Source organism: Seriola lalandi, unplaced genomic scaffold (genome assembly GCF_002814215.2).
Source record: "Seriola lalandi dorsalis isolate HSWRI2012SDOR001 ecotype SW California unplaced genomic scaffold, Sedor1 jcf7180002054464, whole genome shotgun sequence".
Classification (NCBI taxonomy): Eukaryota; Metazoa; Chordata; class Actinopteri; order Carangiformes; family Carangidae; genus Seriola; species Seriola lalandi.
Genome location: NW_019525017.1, coordinates 1,222,047 through 1,237,714, shown reverse-complemented (window position 1 = coordinate 1,237,714; position 15,668 = coordinate 1,222,047). Strand labels below are relative to the sequence as shown.

At 44.4% G+C, this 15,668-nt stretch overlaps 1 protein-coding gene across 1 annotated transcript; it reads right to left on the bottom strand.

The window, feature by feature from the left end:
* Nucleotides 1–366: 366 nt before the first annotated feature.
* Nucleotides 367–14,096, bottom strand: sbk1 (SH3 domain binding kinase 1). Its single transcript, XM_023411312.2, has 4 exons — nucleotides 13,425–14,096; nucleotides 5,692–5,933; nucleotides 4,750–4,952; nucleotides 367–4,231 (listed from the first exon to the last, which is right to left on the bottom strand). The coding sequence occupies exons 1-4, from the start codon at nucleotides 13,460–13,462 to the stop codon at nucleotides 3,404–3,406; spliced, it is 1,311 nt and encodes a 436-aa protein (XP_023267080.1). The 5' UTR covers nucleotides 13,463–14,096; the 3' UTR covers nucleotides 367–3,403.
* Between the last annotated feature and the right edge of the window lie 1,572 nt (nucleotides 14,097–15,668).

The window sequence follows — 15,668 nt, the reverse complement described above, 5'->3', positions numbered from 1 at the left end:
ACTCCTCCACTCTGACACCACAGCTGAAACGCAGTAAGAAGGGGTGGTGGGCTGATAACTGTTCCCATCTTCGGTGCCATATTCTAACCGCCCTTGAACTCATTTGCTCTTTTGAGGGCAGCAGATAATTCCTATCTACAGATGTGTTAATTGGGCTTTCGGAAGGAAGTCAGCATATTAAAGTAGTCTGGGGGCTCGCTGGTGAAGCAGACCAAAGCCTCGGGAAATCACATGTGATTCAAGCTGACCTTCATCTAATGTGCAGTCTGGGGACCATACAAAGCTGGGCTGAATTAGCTTTGCCAACACTGGCAGAAAAAAATTCCACCACAGTATTTCTAACTAACCACAAAAATACCCAGGAGCCACGACGTGGTGCATAAATTTATTTCAACATATATTAACATTTTGTATATTCTTTTTTTTTTCCGTTTTTGTTAAAGACACAATACGTATAGTATTTACATGAGATTCTACAACAACACTTGCTGGCAGGAAACAGTTTGATAATTTGATAAGGATAAACTGGGTAAGAGGAAGGCTACTCTCTAGAGCTTCAATAAAACTTTATATAATTTGACACCTCATCATTAAACTTGACAATTCCTGTTATAACAGTCCATGAGAAACAACTGTGTACACCGCTATGTCTATGTCTAATGATGATAATGGCTGTGATGAATACAAAGCCAAAGCTGCTCACATCAGAGCGCTGAGTCAAGTTGGGGGCTACATGTATATTTAAGTTTATGATGTGTCATGTTATGATGGATCATATTACGTTGAATCATATTACATTACCTTATGTTATGATGCATCATTTTATATGTCCTCTTATGACACATCATCATATGATGTCATTTTATTATGCGTCATATGTTGTCACGATAAATTTCCTTGTTATGATGCATCATATTTTAATGTATCATGTGATCTTGTGTCATGTTATGTTACACCAGCGTTGTGTTTTGCAATGATATAGCATCATGCAACCCAATGTTATGTTATGTTTCATTGCGTTAAGTTGTGTTACTTGACCTTAAGCACACAATATGAGGATCCATCTAATCCCTGTCTTTTTGTTGTAAAGCAGGGCTGATTCACACCCCACTACAATCTACTGACGGATTACCTTTTGACAAATGCTATGAGGCAGCCAGCATCTCAGCATACAATACACCCCTTTGACAAGGCTTCAGCCTCAATCAGGTCACCTTTGCAAAATCAAGAGTGAGGCTGGAACGAGACGAGGGAAATGATAGGGACCATCAACGGCTCTGATTATGTAAGATGAAAATGGATAAAGACTTTGGTCTGTGAACTGGCTCATAAAATTGAAGAAAATGTGTATATGCAGAAATGAGTCCTCCAGTATAATAAGCTCAGCAGCTGTCTGGAGGGGGGGGGGGGGGGGGGGGGGGGGGGGGGGTTAGTGACCAGTTATTTCATTTGGGCTCAATTAGACTTGACGTTCAAGAAGACAGGACAGAAACCGAACCAGAGGAACATTGGTGCTGTCACTATAGCGACAGAGCTGATGGGCTGTCATGGGAGAAGTGGGTATATAAGAAAAGTAAAGACAAAAACACACACACACACCTGACTGACATTACAGTAAAGCAATCGAAGCAGGGAAAGTGATGGTAATGAGCATGCATTGAACCATACACACTGAACATACTGTGCTTTTTAGATGCTTTCGTAATTAGCGGTATCTTTTTGGAAGCTGTGTGTCAGGATCAATCAACAGCTTGCAGAACATTAATGGCTGACACAGAGGTCATTCCTGCAGACAAAAAACACCTGGGTACTGCTATTCGAATGACACATTTGGATGGCTTCCCAGAGAGAGGCAGGAAGATTAAATTAAAGGTGAGCACGGGAGCAACATCATATTCTGAGCAGTTGGGATTGTGTGTTTAATGTTGCATCTCGATAATCAAATATTGGAACACGTTTTGTGATGCTTGGAAAATTAATTTGTACGGTGCTGACCTGCAAAGCAGCTCTGAGCTTTAAATGATTGTACACTGAAAATGGATGTTGCTCATGATAAGGTTACAGTCACAGGAAAATGCACAAATGAGTGATGTCTGTTCACCAATTTGGGTCAAGAAAACTTGGTCCAGTTCAGAAAAAACCCAAAGCAGTAAAAGAAAACTGAGATCAGCAACTGCTACCATGTTATACATTGTGATAGGTTTTAGATCATATCTCTATATATTTAATTTCCTGTGGTGGACTGTACATTCTGTCACATTGTGTTGCTACATACAGTGCCTTGCCCCAACAGTAAATGTAAAACCCTAAAACCCACTTTCCCTGTTGTAGAAAAATTAGTACAGCTACATAGTTGAACTACCTGATATTACGGTGCACTCCTAGAAATATCAAATTATTTACAATAAAGAGTCGTAGTTTTCTCCTCCTTTACAAAAATCTTGTGCTTTAGCTTTTGAATCACACACATACATGTCCAAACACACACAGCAGGTAGAAAAGAAACAATACTCTTTGTTCCATCACCCTTTCCATTCAGAAAATGTACAATCCCTGTATTCTACTGCGTTACACTGGAGATGAAGTTCGGAAGTGGCCGATGTGTCTTCCAGCCAGTCGATGGTTTTCCATTAATGATAAAACAGGAAGTGACCCACTGAAGTGTCCTGAGGGGGTGTCTATCACTGATGATCTGTATTTCGGGCGACACACCTTCGTGAAAAGACGTCTCATACAAACTGCTACATTAAGCTTTCTTTTTTTTTTTTTTTTTCTTTTGAACACTTTCTCTTAAAAATGTCGAGGACAAAATTGGAACAGTTGGAAGTTGGCAGGAAGTCTGACAAATGGCGGACGAATGTAGTTGCGTAGGTTGCCCTCAGATCACCAGCCTCCGACTGAACAGCATCGCCTGATCAGGTGACGTTTTGGCCTCCCTGGAGCTCGTATTCGGAGATGAATAAAGACTAAAGTAAAGAGACACGGACTGATGAGTGAGAAGAGACAGAATCTGTTTTCATGAAGTATCTAATTATAGAATCATTAGCACCACCACAGTGTATGAGCCGAAAACACGAATGTCTGGATGGTAGAATGAGCTGCTGAGAGGAACATCATCAGCGGACTGTTAAACGCTGCCTGCATGGCTGCTCAGCTTGGGAAGCAGTCTTTGGTCACAAATCAAAACCTAAGCGGCATGTGCCAATGATGAGCTGTCCGAGTGTGTACCGCTGATTGATGATGTCCATTTCCACAGCGGTGGATGTGATCCTGAGCTTTCTCTTTCATGGTTAAAGTCGGTCTCCTTTTTAACTGGAGTCTCTGTGGTAGTTATTAACACCTCTTCACAGTTTGTTATTGCTGTGAAAAGCTATCCAAGTCTCCAGCGCTAACATTAGCGTGGTCACACGCAGATTTCAATGGCAGTTGCCATCACCATCTGGCTTTTGTTCTTGTCTCGGCCTGGAGACTGGTGCTGTCCAGACTCCTCTCTGGGAGACAGCGGGTCAGACAGGACACTACGTTTGAGTGGTGCTGGGCGCAAGCAAGATGTTCCTGGAGGAGTGGAGGGCTCAGGGTGTCGGTGGGAGGAACGTGTTGTAGTGGAGGACGAGGATGAAGTGCAACTGCCAGTACACACTCCCGAGCTTGACCTTTCCCCTCTCTTGGCTCGGCAGGATGCTCTGCGCCTGAGCTCGCTGACCAGCTCATACTTGACAAAGCAGAAAACATCCTTGACTCCACAGCGTTTTTCCGGCTCAGCGGCGAGCAGCCTCTGAAACATGCGCAAGGCATCATCAGTGAATCTGCGCCACTGAGACGGGTACGTTCCCACAGGGCACCCTGCTTTCTGCCAGCGCCGGAACTCCTCGTAGAAGGCATCGGCCTGCAGCGCTGCCTCCCAGGGGAAATTGCCCGTCAGCATACAGAAGACCAGCACGCCGAACGCCCACACATCCAGGCTGGTGGTCACAAGGAAACCTTCAGCACGACTGGCCCGGCACACCTCTGGCGCCGTGTAGGGAATGGTGCCACTCACCCGTTTCACACGGCAGCCCACGCGCCGGGTCATGCCAAAGTCTGCCAGCTTGATGCGGCGGCATTCGCGGTCAAACAAGAGCACATTCTCAGGTTTGACATCCCGATGCACCAGGTTTTTACTGTGCATAAAGTCCAGCGCCAGGCCCAGTTGTTGCATGCAGCGTTTGACCATTTCCTCTGGTAGACCCACCTGAGAGAGAGACAGAGTGGAGCAAGCAACAGAAAGTGTTGGAGACAGAAAGAGAAAAAGTGAGATTTTGATTATTACAGTCTAATACATGCAGCACAGTGTGTAGGAGGTGAGACTATAGGAGGCGATACAAGAGAAAAAAAACTTGATGGTGAGGTTACAGTACTGTTTGAAAGAATAGGTGATGGTTATGTTGAGAGGAGGAATGGAAGTACAGAGTGAAAAGTGATAAGCTTCTCCAAAAAGGAAAACTGAAACAAAAGAGTCTCAGTTCAGAGTTCTTCAACCATTTTTAATGAGTCTTCAGAAGAACCTTGAAGTCAAGCTCTCCCGACACATCAACTGGAATAGCACTAAAGCAAAGTGAGAGCTCTGCGCACAGAGAAAAGCAGGACAAAGACAAGGCTCCAATCCCACGAGAGCTTGTTAAAACCGCCGTGTCTGAACATGGCAACTGATTGGAGCAGCTCTGGCTGAGTGAGGACGGTGATTGGTGGAAGGAAGGATGATACCGTTACCTGTGGGGGGATGATGTCGAAAAGGTCCCCAGCGGGGGCATATTCTTGTCCAAATACATAGCTGTCCTCCGTCTCAAAAAGCACGTCCAGGACTTTGATGATGAAAGGGCTGCAGCTAAGTGAGCCTGTTAGACTGTATTCCCGCAGGAAACTCTTCAGCTTCGTCTTGTTCTTGGTAACAAACTTCAGCGCCATTTTGGTGCCTACGTAAATCAGACATAATATACAGAACACATGAGCAGACACAATTAAACTTTGGTCTATTAAACCTGTATATCATATCATATCAAGTACTGCCAATATTTTACTATTCAAAATATTCAAATCATTATCAAAAAAAAAGCACTTAAAAGTGAATTTGGAAGTGTTGACTGATACTCTACGAGAACTACCCAACCCTGTCTTGTAACAGCTGCTAGCTTCATTCATATAAACACATACAGTGAATGAATCACACCTCCATTACACACGTACAGCCAGCTGCTCACGTTAATAGCTGCAGAAATACAGAGGCTCTTTAGTGTGCACACAGCACTGTTAATCTCCAATGGCCTCTCAGCCCCTCAGCATCCCTCTGCACTACTTTATAATGCTTAGTTATACTGCTTTCAGCCTGAGTCAGTCAGCTCTCTAACCTTGATTTTCTTATAACAGAGGATTAAACAGTAGTCCTAACAAAAATCCTTAACAAACCCCTTTTAACTGTGCTGAAATTAAATTTCTTGGCACAATGCCTCGACACTTTATAACACGCTGATCGGCCTTAACCGGTTACCGTCAGCTGTGAGGCATCCTGGCACAATGTGGATATTGAGATCAGAACAAACTGTTTGATTACATTTCGTTTTTTTATTTACACTTGATTGATAAGTGATTAAAAAAAATAATTGACAATCACGACATATGAGACAGGAACAGATCTTGGTGCCTTTACCAACTCACCCTGTGTTCTGTGAGCCACCAGGTCCACCTTGCCGTACGTGCCCTTCCCCAGCTCGCGGATGTGCTCATACTGTTTGGCTACATCTGCTGCCGTAAGAGAAGTAATGGCCAGGGCCTGCATGTCCTCCACTGGCACCCCTCCGCAGTAGCCCATCTTGGATGTAGGGGAGCCCCCGCCGCTGCCCACCCGTCCCGGCCCAGATGGAGAAAGAGACAGGCTCGCCTTGACGCTGTGGGGCAGACTAAATGAAGACAGCACTGCTTAGTGTCAGGTTTTATTCTGCTGTGATGGTAGCAGGTGATATAAATTTTATGCATGAATGTGTTTATGACAGAATGCTCCTCAATATCTTTATTCTTTATGTTTGCTGGCGCACATCCATATATTCTTATCCGTACAGGTTGTCTCAGTGGGGGGGTAAATCAGAGAGGCTTGAGCAACCTCCATTTCCATACAATCAATTCAGTGAAAGGCATCAACAGGGGAAGTGCTTTCAGTAAATGTATTGGACATCCTGCTGTCCCCCTAGATCACTCTGGCCAGCTTTCAGATATGGTCTCAGACAGCACTTACTGGCAGACAGCTATGGGAAAATCAATACGACCAGGTAGAAGGACTAACAAATGGAAATAAATGGAAGGAGCTGACAGCTTCAAGGTGTATACATGCTGGAAGGACAAGCCGAAGATCATCTGTGACCACGTTGACGTGATCATACATATGCATTGTCCGAACAGTTGAAGAAATCAATGTGGGGCTGCTTAGTTTTGCCCGGCTTTGCACAGTGGTTGCTCTGAGTATATCATTCATATTGCTGAAGCTTAAAAAAAAGAGAAATACTGCAACAGAAAAGTTATTGCTGATTTTCAGAAGTGCCAAGTATGAAATAGGTCAAACTGATCCTAGGAGGCAAAAATAGAAAAAAAAAAAGCTGTTTTAATTGCAAGTTCAGATGGAGTCAGCCACACTAACTGTACCAACTGACAACAAATTAACAATCTGAGATGAGTGACATGAGTCTCAGGAAGAACAAACTGCACAAAATGGACCTTTTTGATGAAATGAAGCGGATCACACTAATGATCCTACCCATTGTCTCCGTCTCTCTTCAACCCTCCCTCCCCTCCTCCGTACACACACAATCAAATGTAATCATCCAATCATGCACTGCACGCACACACATGCAGTATACTCTAATAGGCATCAAATCAGCACAAACAATTTTGCTGATGGCCTCCTTCATCCATCATTCAACGGCAACTGTTTTGCTCTTTGTTCTTCTTTCCCCGCAGCCAGACACCTAAACAAGAGCATCACAAATGTGAGTGTGTGTCGACTGTTAGGCAAATTTTTTTTGGGGGGGGGGGCACAAAGCTCAATTCATGCACAGTTCCTAATGTATAGGTGATGAAAACATGGAACAGGAAGTTTTGTTCAGACATTTTGAAGTTGTTGAGGTTCCTATCTTGTGGGGAGGGTGATAAATATAGCTATTAGACAGCGAAAACTAAAATAGGATGCGACCATTTGCAGCCTTGTGTTCTTGGCTCAGCACTCTTTGTCGAAGAAAAGAAAAAAACAACAACACTGCAAATAGAAAGAGTGCCATGTGTACTGTATGTATCTCTGCAGATCACACTTGCTTCTTGATTTTATCACAAGCTTGGAGTTGGTTATATAAGAGACTATGAATATTGTAGCCTACTCATGCTGAGCGTGCCCACTGTATAGCCTTCAGCGAGTCGACACAAAAGTTGATCACTATCCAAACCAGTCTGTGGTCCAGGATTGGTGATTAAACATTTAAACAGGACAGACAGACAGACAGACTGGAAGCACATTTCCTCTGACCGCCCACCTCGCGTGGCCCCATAGCCTCTACCAGTGAGAGAGAAGCAGAGCGAAGGGAGCGCTTGTTTACTGGCACTCCTTCCAGTCAGCTCCACGGGCAGAGTGTGCAGCACTCCGGCATGGATCTTAATCACATTACTCAGCTCCCACAAAGACAAAAGCAGCCCCCCCCCTCTCCACCAGCATCACCCAGCAGCGCAGGATGCTTTGCACTCATTTCCTTTGCAGAACTGGATTAAGAGTCCTGATATGTGATGTGTGGTTGGGAAGACGGCGCTCTCCGCAGCTGCAATGACGCTGTAAATGTCAACCAGAAACTGCAGTATAGTGCCTCAGAGGTGTGGAGATGAAGTTATGTGGTTTCTGGGCAATGATTGTGTGTGTGAGTGTTTATGTGTGAGTGTTTGGGAGGGAAGACAGGGAGGAGGGGTGTATCAGTCGCACAGTGACACTCTATCAAAGGCCCTTTGTGTTCCTACCTCTGAGAGGGAGCAGCTGTGAGCCTCGCACGACTCAGCTCTCGTGCTCGGCCACAGCCACATGCCCCACTGATCTCCCATGCTGCCCTCTGCTCCTCTCCTGTCCTCTCGGGGCGGCTAAAGACAAGGTACCATGAACACGCTCCACATACAGATGAGGATTTGGCTTGAGACACATTTTAATGTCTGTGGGTTTTTGAGCCAGTCCAACTCATTGTTAATCATCTGTAAGCCCTTTAAAAACAGATCCCTTAGCTGCCTGTTAATTCCTGTATTGTTTTTATTGCTGTTGCTGTGGTAAGACCTTGTAACTTCAATATTTGAGATTTTCATGCTTTAATTGTGATGATCTGGTTTTCAGATAATCAAGTGTCAGTGGATTCCACTGGCATTTGATTATCTGAAAACCGTTTTGAAAATCTGAATAGATCAACTCAAAAATACACTGCATAAACAATGACAGTGAAAACAAGCCTTTTTTCCTAATGCCTAAAAAGTGGAGATACAGGGTTTTCACTCAGCAGCAACAATCTGTTTTCCAGCCACTAATTTCCCCTCAAATACAGATTGACAATCCAGCTCCATTTAGCAATTACTCAAATTGAGATGAGTGCATTCACAGTATAACCCTCTTAAAAACCAGGTTGTTCCCAGAAAAAGGCAAAACATTCACTTTTATGTCCAAATAAGCACTTTGACTGTCTGGAAACCTGTTGTGGCTGAACTGACTCCACGTGTCCCCACACGAGATTAAACTGCAGAAGCAGTTGACCTTTTCTTCTATAAACACTTAGCTAGAAATGAGAACAGGGATGAACCCTTTGATGCCACTGGCAACCACTCCTCTTGTAACAGGCTGTCTCTTTACAGCCTCAGGGTGTGCTCTTGCTATGTTCCTCATCCTGTGTGTTCCTAGCCTCTGAACTCTGAGGGTTACACTTGTGACTGCAAGTCTTCAGTTGGCGCTTCTCAGCTGTTTCAGCTGTCCAATGTCAGAGACACAGTAAGCTTCATTTCTGGCCATGCTAACAACTTGGCTCTAGGCATTCACTCAGGTATTCATGGTCTCTAAAGGATAATCCTAGTTTTTCTGACTTTTCCATGGTACCAGCATGAGGACAAACTTTTCACCTATCCTGTGAAATATCTCAACATCTACAAGATTTTGGTTCCTACATGATGCATCCAAATGACTTTAGTGGTCCTCTGATTTTTCTTTTAGTGCTACCACATCTTTGGCTTTGAGTGAAACAGTTGGATGGATTGCCATGAACATAACATTCATGTTCCCCTCAGGATGAACTGTAATAACTCTGTTCCCTTAATGGTCGTCTTTGTCTCGCACCATCGTCAGTTCAAAATCTCAATTTCCCTAATACTTTGGTTCATGACTAAATTGCTAAACTAGAACAATGAACATGGTAAACATTGTGCCTGTTAAACATCAGCATGTGAGCACGTTAGCATGCTGGACTTAGCATTTTGCTCAAAGCACTCTTGTTAGTCTTGTTTACATGTTTCAAACATTTCAAGGTTAGTTTCAATAGCAGCGCTTTTGTTCTCAGAACATTAACAGAACATGGATTAACCGCTCATTGCCACTGGAAATCCGAGCCTGCAAGTGGCTGCATCTTCTCTTTCACAGTGTCATGTGACTCATCAGGGACAATAACTGTGTATTCAGTGAGCTACTGGCTCTCCCGCTGTAAACTGTGTGATGCAGTTGCAATGAACTGTGACATGACATTGATTACCACACAAAGACTTTATAGAGGTGAAGTTCAACCTTGAATACAGATTCACATCAGTTGTGTGTGTACAAGATGAAAATTTGGGTATTTGAGTTGATGTTGCACGGTGCACCATCGTCAGTAACAACGGCATTTTAATGTGCATAAAGCATATATTAAAGATAGAGGAGGATGAGAGTCAGCAGGTTTACACTATGTGTTTGTTCTTTTTAGTCCATTCCTCCTGCTTTCCTTCTCCCCTCTTTCTCTTTTGTCTGTTGCTGAAAATGTAAACAAGGGACTAATGAAAGAAATAAATAGATTTCTGAGCCTGCCTCACGTCTCTACCTCTCTCCGTTACTAATGGACTAGTTGCATTGCTCTCGGCAGAAGAGTCATTATGGGTGAAGACTGATCTCCTGTGTCCAATTTACTGTCAAAATGCCCGACGTGTCTCGCCTCCAGGTCAAAGTGAAACCAGTGAGTGAAATATGATGTGACTGACAGGGTTTCTCTCACTCTGTGTGTCTCAAAATAAACCAGCTGCATGCACAGACACACATATAGAGTGGATGATGTGCATGTTCCGTGTCCATCTTCCGGGTTGTCTCAGGGAGGACGGTTTGAATAAAAAAACAAACCGCTGTCCTCCAAAGCGATCTATCATTCGATCAAAATGGGCTTCACCATGACAGCCAGTTGCATTCAGGACACACTGTTCCCCACACAAGCATAAAAAAAAAAACTGAATCACCTTCCTCAGCGCACAGATCATCAGTGTCAGTGAGTTGGTGGGTTTTGTGCCTCCGCCAACACATAGCTGAAGAAAGCTCCCGCTGTGCCGTGATAGGTGAACCTGCGGCCCAGGCCACGGACACTCACTTTGACAAATCACCTGCTCTCAGCTGTGCCCGGCTGCCCACATGGACGATCCCTGCTGGGACCGAGTGCTGTGTAACCCATCCCTGATTTGTCTCGCCTCTTCTCTCCTTCCCATCATCCCTCTCTCTCTCTCCCTCTCTGTATATCTCATATCCCAAGCAGCTACAGCATGCTGAAAGGTCCTGGCAAACGCACTGGCAGCCACTGGCCTCCCGCTGGAATGACCTATGACCCGGGGAAGGGATAACCCAAGGTGAAATAGATCAAAACAATGAGAGTGAGAGTGGAGATTGTCTCTGGGAGGTGATACTGCGAGGAGATTTGGCTTAATGTTGAAGACAAATGATTATCAAAGGGAAAAAAATGGGCACAACGGTAAATGAAGCAGAAACAAAGCATTGCACGGCAGAGTCCATCACTATTATAGTTTAGGATTATGGCTTTGACATTAGACTCCACAGCATGTGATTGTAAATGACAATCATAAATGTCATCTTCACCCTCATTGTAATCATGTCCTGCAGAAAATCATTCAGCAGTGAAATATCACTGCAATAAGCTATCCAGGGAACATACTGTACCTAACCCCCACTCTTATCACAATCCTGTAGCCTCAAGTTCCAGTAGGGAGGCTTCATGTGATGGGAGGGAGGGAGGGAGAGAGAGAGAGGGGAAGAGAGAGAGAGAGCCAGATTGGGGAAATCCAATGAGACTGAACTGCATCCCTCCCTTTGTACCACATGCTATAGACTGTGTCCCTTTGATGTCAAATACATGGGTAAATGTGGCTCTAATATGAGCTCAGTAAAATGGGGTCTAAATGGGGGTGTGGCTAAATGATGCAACACTGCTTAGGGGTACATTGCTTTTTTCTTTGCTTTTTTTTTGGACCACTTCATCCTCCACTTCAAGGCAAGCTGACAGTACATGGTGAGTTGTGATCCTGCTCACACACAATAGCCTCTAACCACAATCAGCGCACTAATGTTGATTGCTGAGGCTGCGTTCACCCGCCCACCTCTCTCACTCAAATTCAAATTCAACAATGCTTTAATTGCATGAAAGGGTATTAGCCATCACTGCAAGAGCGAGCGTGAGCCACTACAAAATATGAGATAATTAAAAAGAAGAACATACTGCACAGTGTACAGAAACCAAACACTAATGAACCAAATAATAATAAAAAATAATAATAATCATAATCATTAATAACCGTAACAGGTCAAAAGGAAAACAAAGGACAACACACACACAAACATAAATGTAAACTGCGTTCAGTATACACTACTATACACACACACACACACACACGTACGCAGTATGGACCTTGAGTGACAGTTGTGTCATTAGACTGCTGTTTTCTCACTGAGATGATGGCAGGCTAGCGTGTCATCTGCAGACACTTGTGTTGTTTCTTTATCTCGGCCCAGCAGGACACAGACTTTTGAACAAGAGATTAAAGAAATAATGCTTCTCGTCCTCATAGTGTCCTAATTGACTGTTTGCATCCTCTCTGTTTTCCGTGGCAGCCATGTTTTCCTGTGGTCATCTATGGCTGGACTGTGGCTGCTGAGTCTCCCAGTACTCGCTGTAAAACTGTGTATTCGTGATGTCCATTTCTTTGACTTTTGTGACAGTGTGAAGGGCAAAGATGAGTTGACTTGGTGTTTGTGCGCCAGCTGTTGGAGTGGGTCATATAAAACCTTTATACTGCAGCTGTCTGCAGTAACAGAAGATACCGTGTGGACTCACACAATGTTTTCGTTCAATTCAAGATGATGAATTTCAAGTTTATAACTGAGTTAGGCTCACTTTCATTAAAAAACACACTTCTATGCATCCATCATTTTTTTTGGGGGGGGGGGGGTTTGTTTGCTGATTGCTTGTTGCTGATCACCAGAGTCAATGATGTTGAGTGTTTCCTAATATCAGGATAAAATGACATGCATAGAATTTCCATTGTTTATATAGCATTGACAGCATTGTGTTTGTATTTCACATGTTAACATGACACATCACCTGCTTCAGGTATCCAGGTAGAGAAACTCTGACTCTGACTTTTACTTGATTTTTGTATGAACAGCTCTTTAAAGACACAGCTGCTGTCAAGGCAAAACCCCCCTGCCATTACTGCTGCTTCTCCCCACCAATACAATGTTTGTGACAAAATGAAATCCATGTGTGCTGGCTGCTATTGTGTTTCATTTAGAGTCCATTACCAGCCCCCAAGCTTTGCTTTTACAGGGTTTGCTCGATCAAGTCCGCTGCTCATTTAAATGCATTAGACGGCATTAACGATGAGATATCACCTGTCTGCCCTGGACAAAGTATAAAAGGGCCATTAAAACTGGAGTGCCCCGGATGCCCTCGCATCCATCTAGCACAGACTGAATCACAAAAGCAGAGTGAGAAACAAATAGGTGCAGATATCACGAATAATGTGGGTGAAAATACAAATTAAGCCGCAGCTCAGCCATTAACACTAGTTAGAATTAATCATTGGCAAATGATGAATAAAGATGTAGAGCTGTATAATAACTGTTGACACTGAGGTTTTATTACTGTACACCGGGTTTCACAGAGTATTTATTATGCATGTGAACAGTGTCCATTCAGTAAACATAAATTTACTGAGGGGGTATGGGTACCCAATATAGCTTATAAATAGGTAATATATAGGCTGTATATAGGCCAAATAGGGTCTTTCTTTCTTTCTTTGCAGGTTACAGTATCATGTAGACTGACCTGGTTTCAAGCACCTCAGGGTGCATCTAGGTGTTACTCACTCACCTGCTGGCGACCTGTCTCTCTCCTCCATGGTCCTGCATCCGCTCGGCGAGCAGAGCTGCTGCGCTCTGCTCAGCACTGATCCGCCGGGGTCTGCAGGAAACTGATAGATTGCTCTCCGCGTTTGATGGAAGTTATCGATCAGTTATAGGTGCTGAGAAAACTGCGCAGGTCCTTTAAAAACAACAAAATAAACAACAACCTCAGATGCTTGCAGTTTCACAGCTGCCAAAGCCTGGATGAGGTCCGTCGCTGCGCTTTGCTTGCTGCCCGCCCAAGATGATGATTCCTGCCTAGTTTCTGGAGATGCGCTGCAGTTTTTGTGACTTTCTTTGGAGGCGGATGAAATCAAAGCATCATCTGATGCTGGATGCTGTGATGAGGACACAGGCTGGGATCCCTCCTCTGAGCGCCCACCATCTCAACCTGCCAAGCAGCGGGAGGAGGGTGCGTGTTTATCTTTCGCTCCTCCAGTGGTCCGCATGACCCAGTTCAGCACCACACACACTGAGACGAACCCATTCATTCACATCTACACAGAGGCTTCAGCAAAGCTCTGCAGTCTGCATGGACACATCTTCATGTTCCCCACTCCCTCTAAACTCAGCTCCGCGTCCTGCAGTCACTGTCGGCCGGTCAGTCTGGTCTGTCCGTCGGTCTAGCGGGACTCTGGGGTTGAGGGGGGGGGGGGGGGGGGGGGGTTGGTCTCAGATGTTGCTCCTCTGCTGGTCCTACCAGTCAGCTCCTTCATTGTTCACCGTCTCCACCCTCTGGCAAACTAATACTCTCACGTGTCCCGGGTCCTAGCGCCTGGACGCTCCCATCCATCCACCATCCATCCTCAGTGCCTCCATGAGCTTTTTTACTTTTGATTCATGCTCTGAAGGAACAAGCTGCCCCACTCTTGCATAATTCAACAGCTTATGGCCTCAAGTACTTCACACGGTGACTTTGCCAACTGTCCTTAGGCTATTAGGTAACAGCGAAGTACGACTTTCAATTAATTCACTGCCCTGGCAGCTCCCCTTTACTGTACATGTTTAACAACAGGCCTCCTGCCAGGCGTGTTTGCCAACCACAACAGATTGGACTGAGAAAACAGCATCGACATAACAAGGATAACCACAGTGCATCATCATCACCATCAAGGACCACTGATGGAGTGAGTGAATTGGTGTTTCGAGAGGTGAAATGATTGGAAGCTTGTTTTGTTTTTTTCAAAGAAATATCAGAAATAAGGACTGTGCTGAATTTCCTTCTATGTTTTTGTGTTACTTCCTGACACTTTTAACTCACCTCAGACCCCAAATGTCAGATAATAAATGGGCTATACCAAAGAGCATCTTGATTTTAATTCTATTATTCCAGTTTTTCTTGTATTAACTTTTTCTTTCTGTATCATTCTTTCTACTTTTTTCCCCAGATGCAAGTGATGGCCATACCCAGGCTGAAACAAGACTAGGGTGAAATATTAGCTGTTTTTTTTCTTCCATCAGTCCAGGATCAGGAAGAGAGGACGAAGGAAGCCTCTAGAAAAAAAAAGCAAGAACAGGGGAATATGAGCTTTCTGTTTTGTGAAACAAAATCATTTGACCAGGGGTGTTTTTATCCTTGTCGAGGAGACGGTGGATATTAAATAGCTGCATCTTCAGCACCTCTAAGACATTCAGGTTCCCCACACAGCACATGGCAGTGAGGCGGAGAGTTTCCTCGGGGGTTATCGTGGGAACAGAGCTGTCATAAATCATAGGAAGGGTCGAGCACTGTGGGCTGACAGCAGAGAGCACCGAGGGTCAAACACACCAGGGGGACACACCTCTGAGCTGTGAACAAATAGAGCACGGCTGCTCCTCCTGCTCCTCCTCTCCCTTCCTCACTTCTCTTTCAGACACCAGACTCATGTCCTAGTTTCTACTTTTTATGTGTCACCTCAAGTTTTCCACCTCTTGTTGTAAGGGGGTGGCCTTGTTTTGTCACTGTTCTCAAATTTCTCTTCATGTGGAGTTTACTCTGTTACTCTGTGTCCTAGCTGCTCTATAAACTGCAGTGTCATAGTGCGGGGACATTTACATCGGGTCTCCATCTGCTCTGTTTTAGAGTTTGGATAAAATCTACAACATCACCAGGCGATACAAACTGTTAAACATACGATACAGCAACTGTGTATTTTTGAGACCCACAGGAGGGAATGACAGAAAGACATTCCTGTGTTTTTCTTCCTGTGCAGACAATTTAAAATTATTGCTG

What these genes read in the sequence shown, in the direction of transcription:
- sbk1 (XM_023411312.2), bottom strand. Translation starts at nt 13,462, where the DNA reads ATGCAGGACCATGGAGGAGAGAGACAGGTCGCCAGCAG. An exon ending in GAGAGACAGGTCGCCAGCAG is followed by an intron (nt 5,934 to 13,424) that starts GTGAGTGAGTAA and finishes GTCTTCATTTAG; the next exon opens with TCTGCCCCACAGCGTCAAGG. An exon ending in TCGACATCATCCCCCCACAG is followed by an intron (nt 4,232 to 4,749) that starts GTAACGGTATCA and finishes TCTCTCTCTCAG; the next exon opens with GTGGGTCTACCAGAGGAAAT.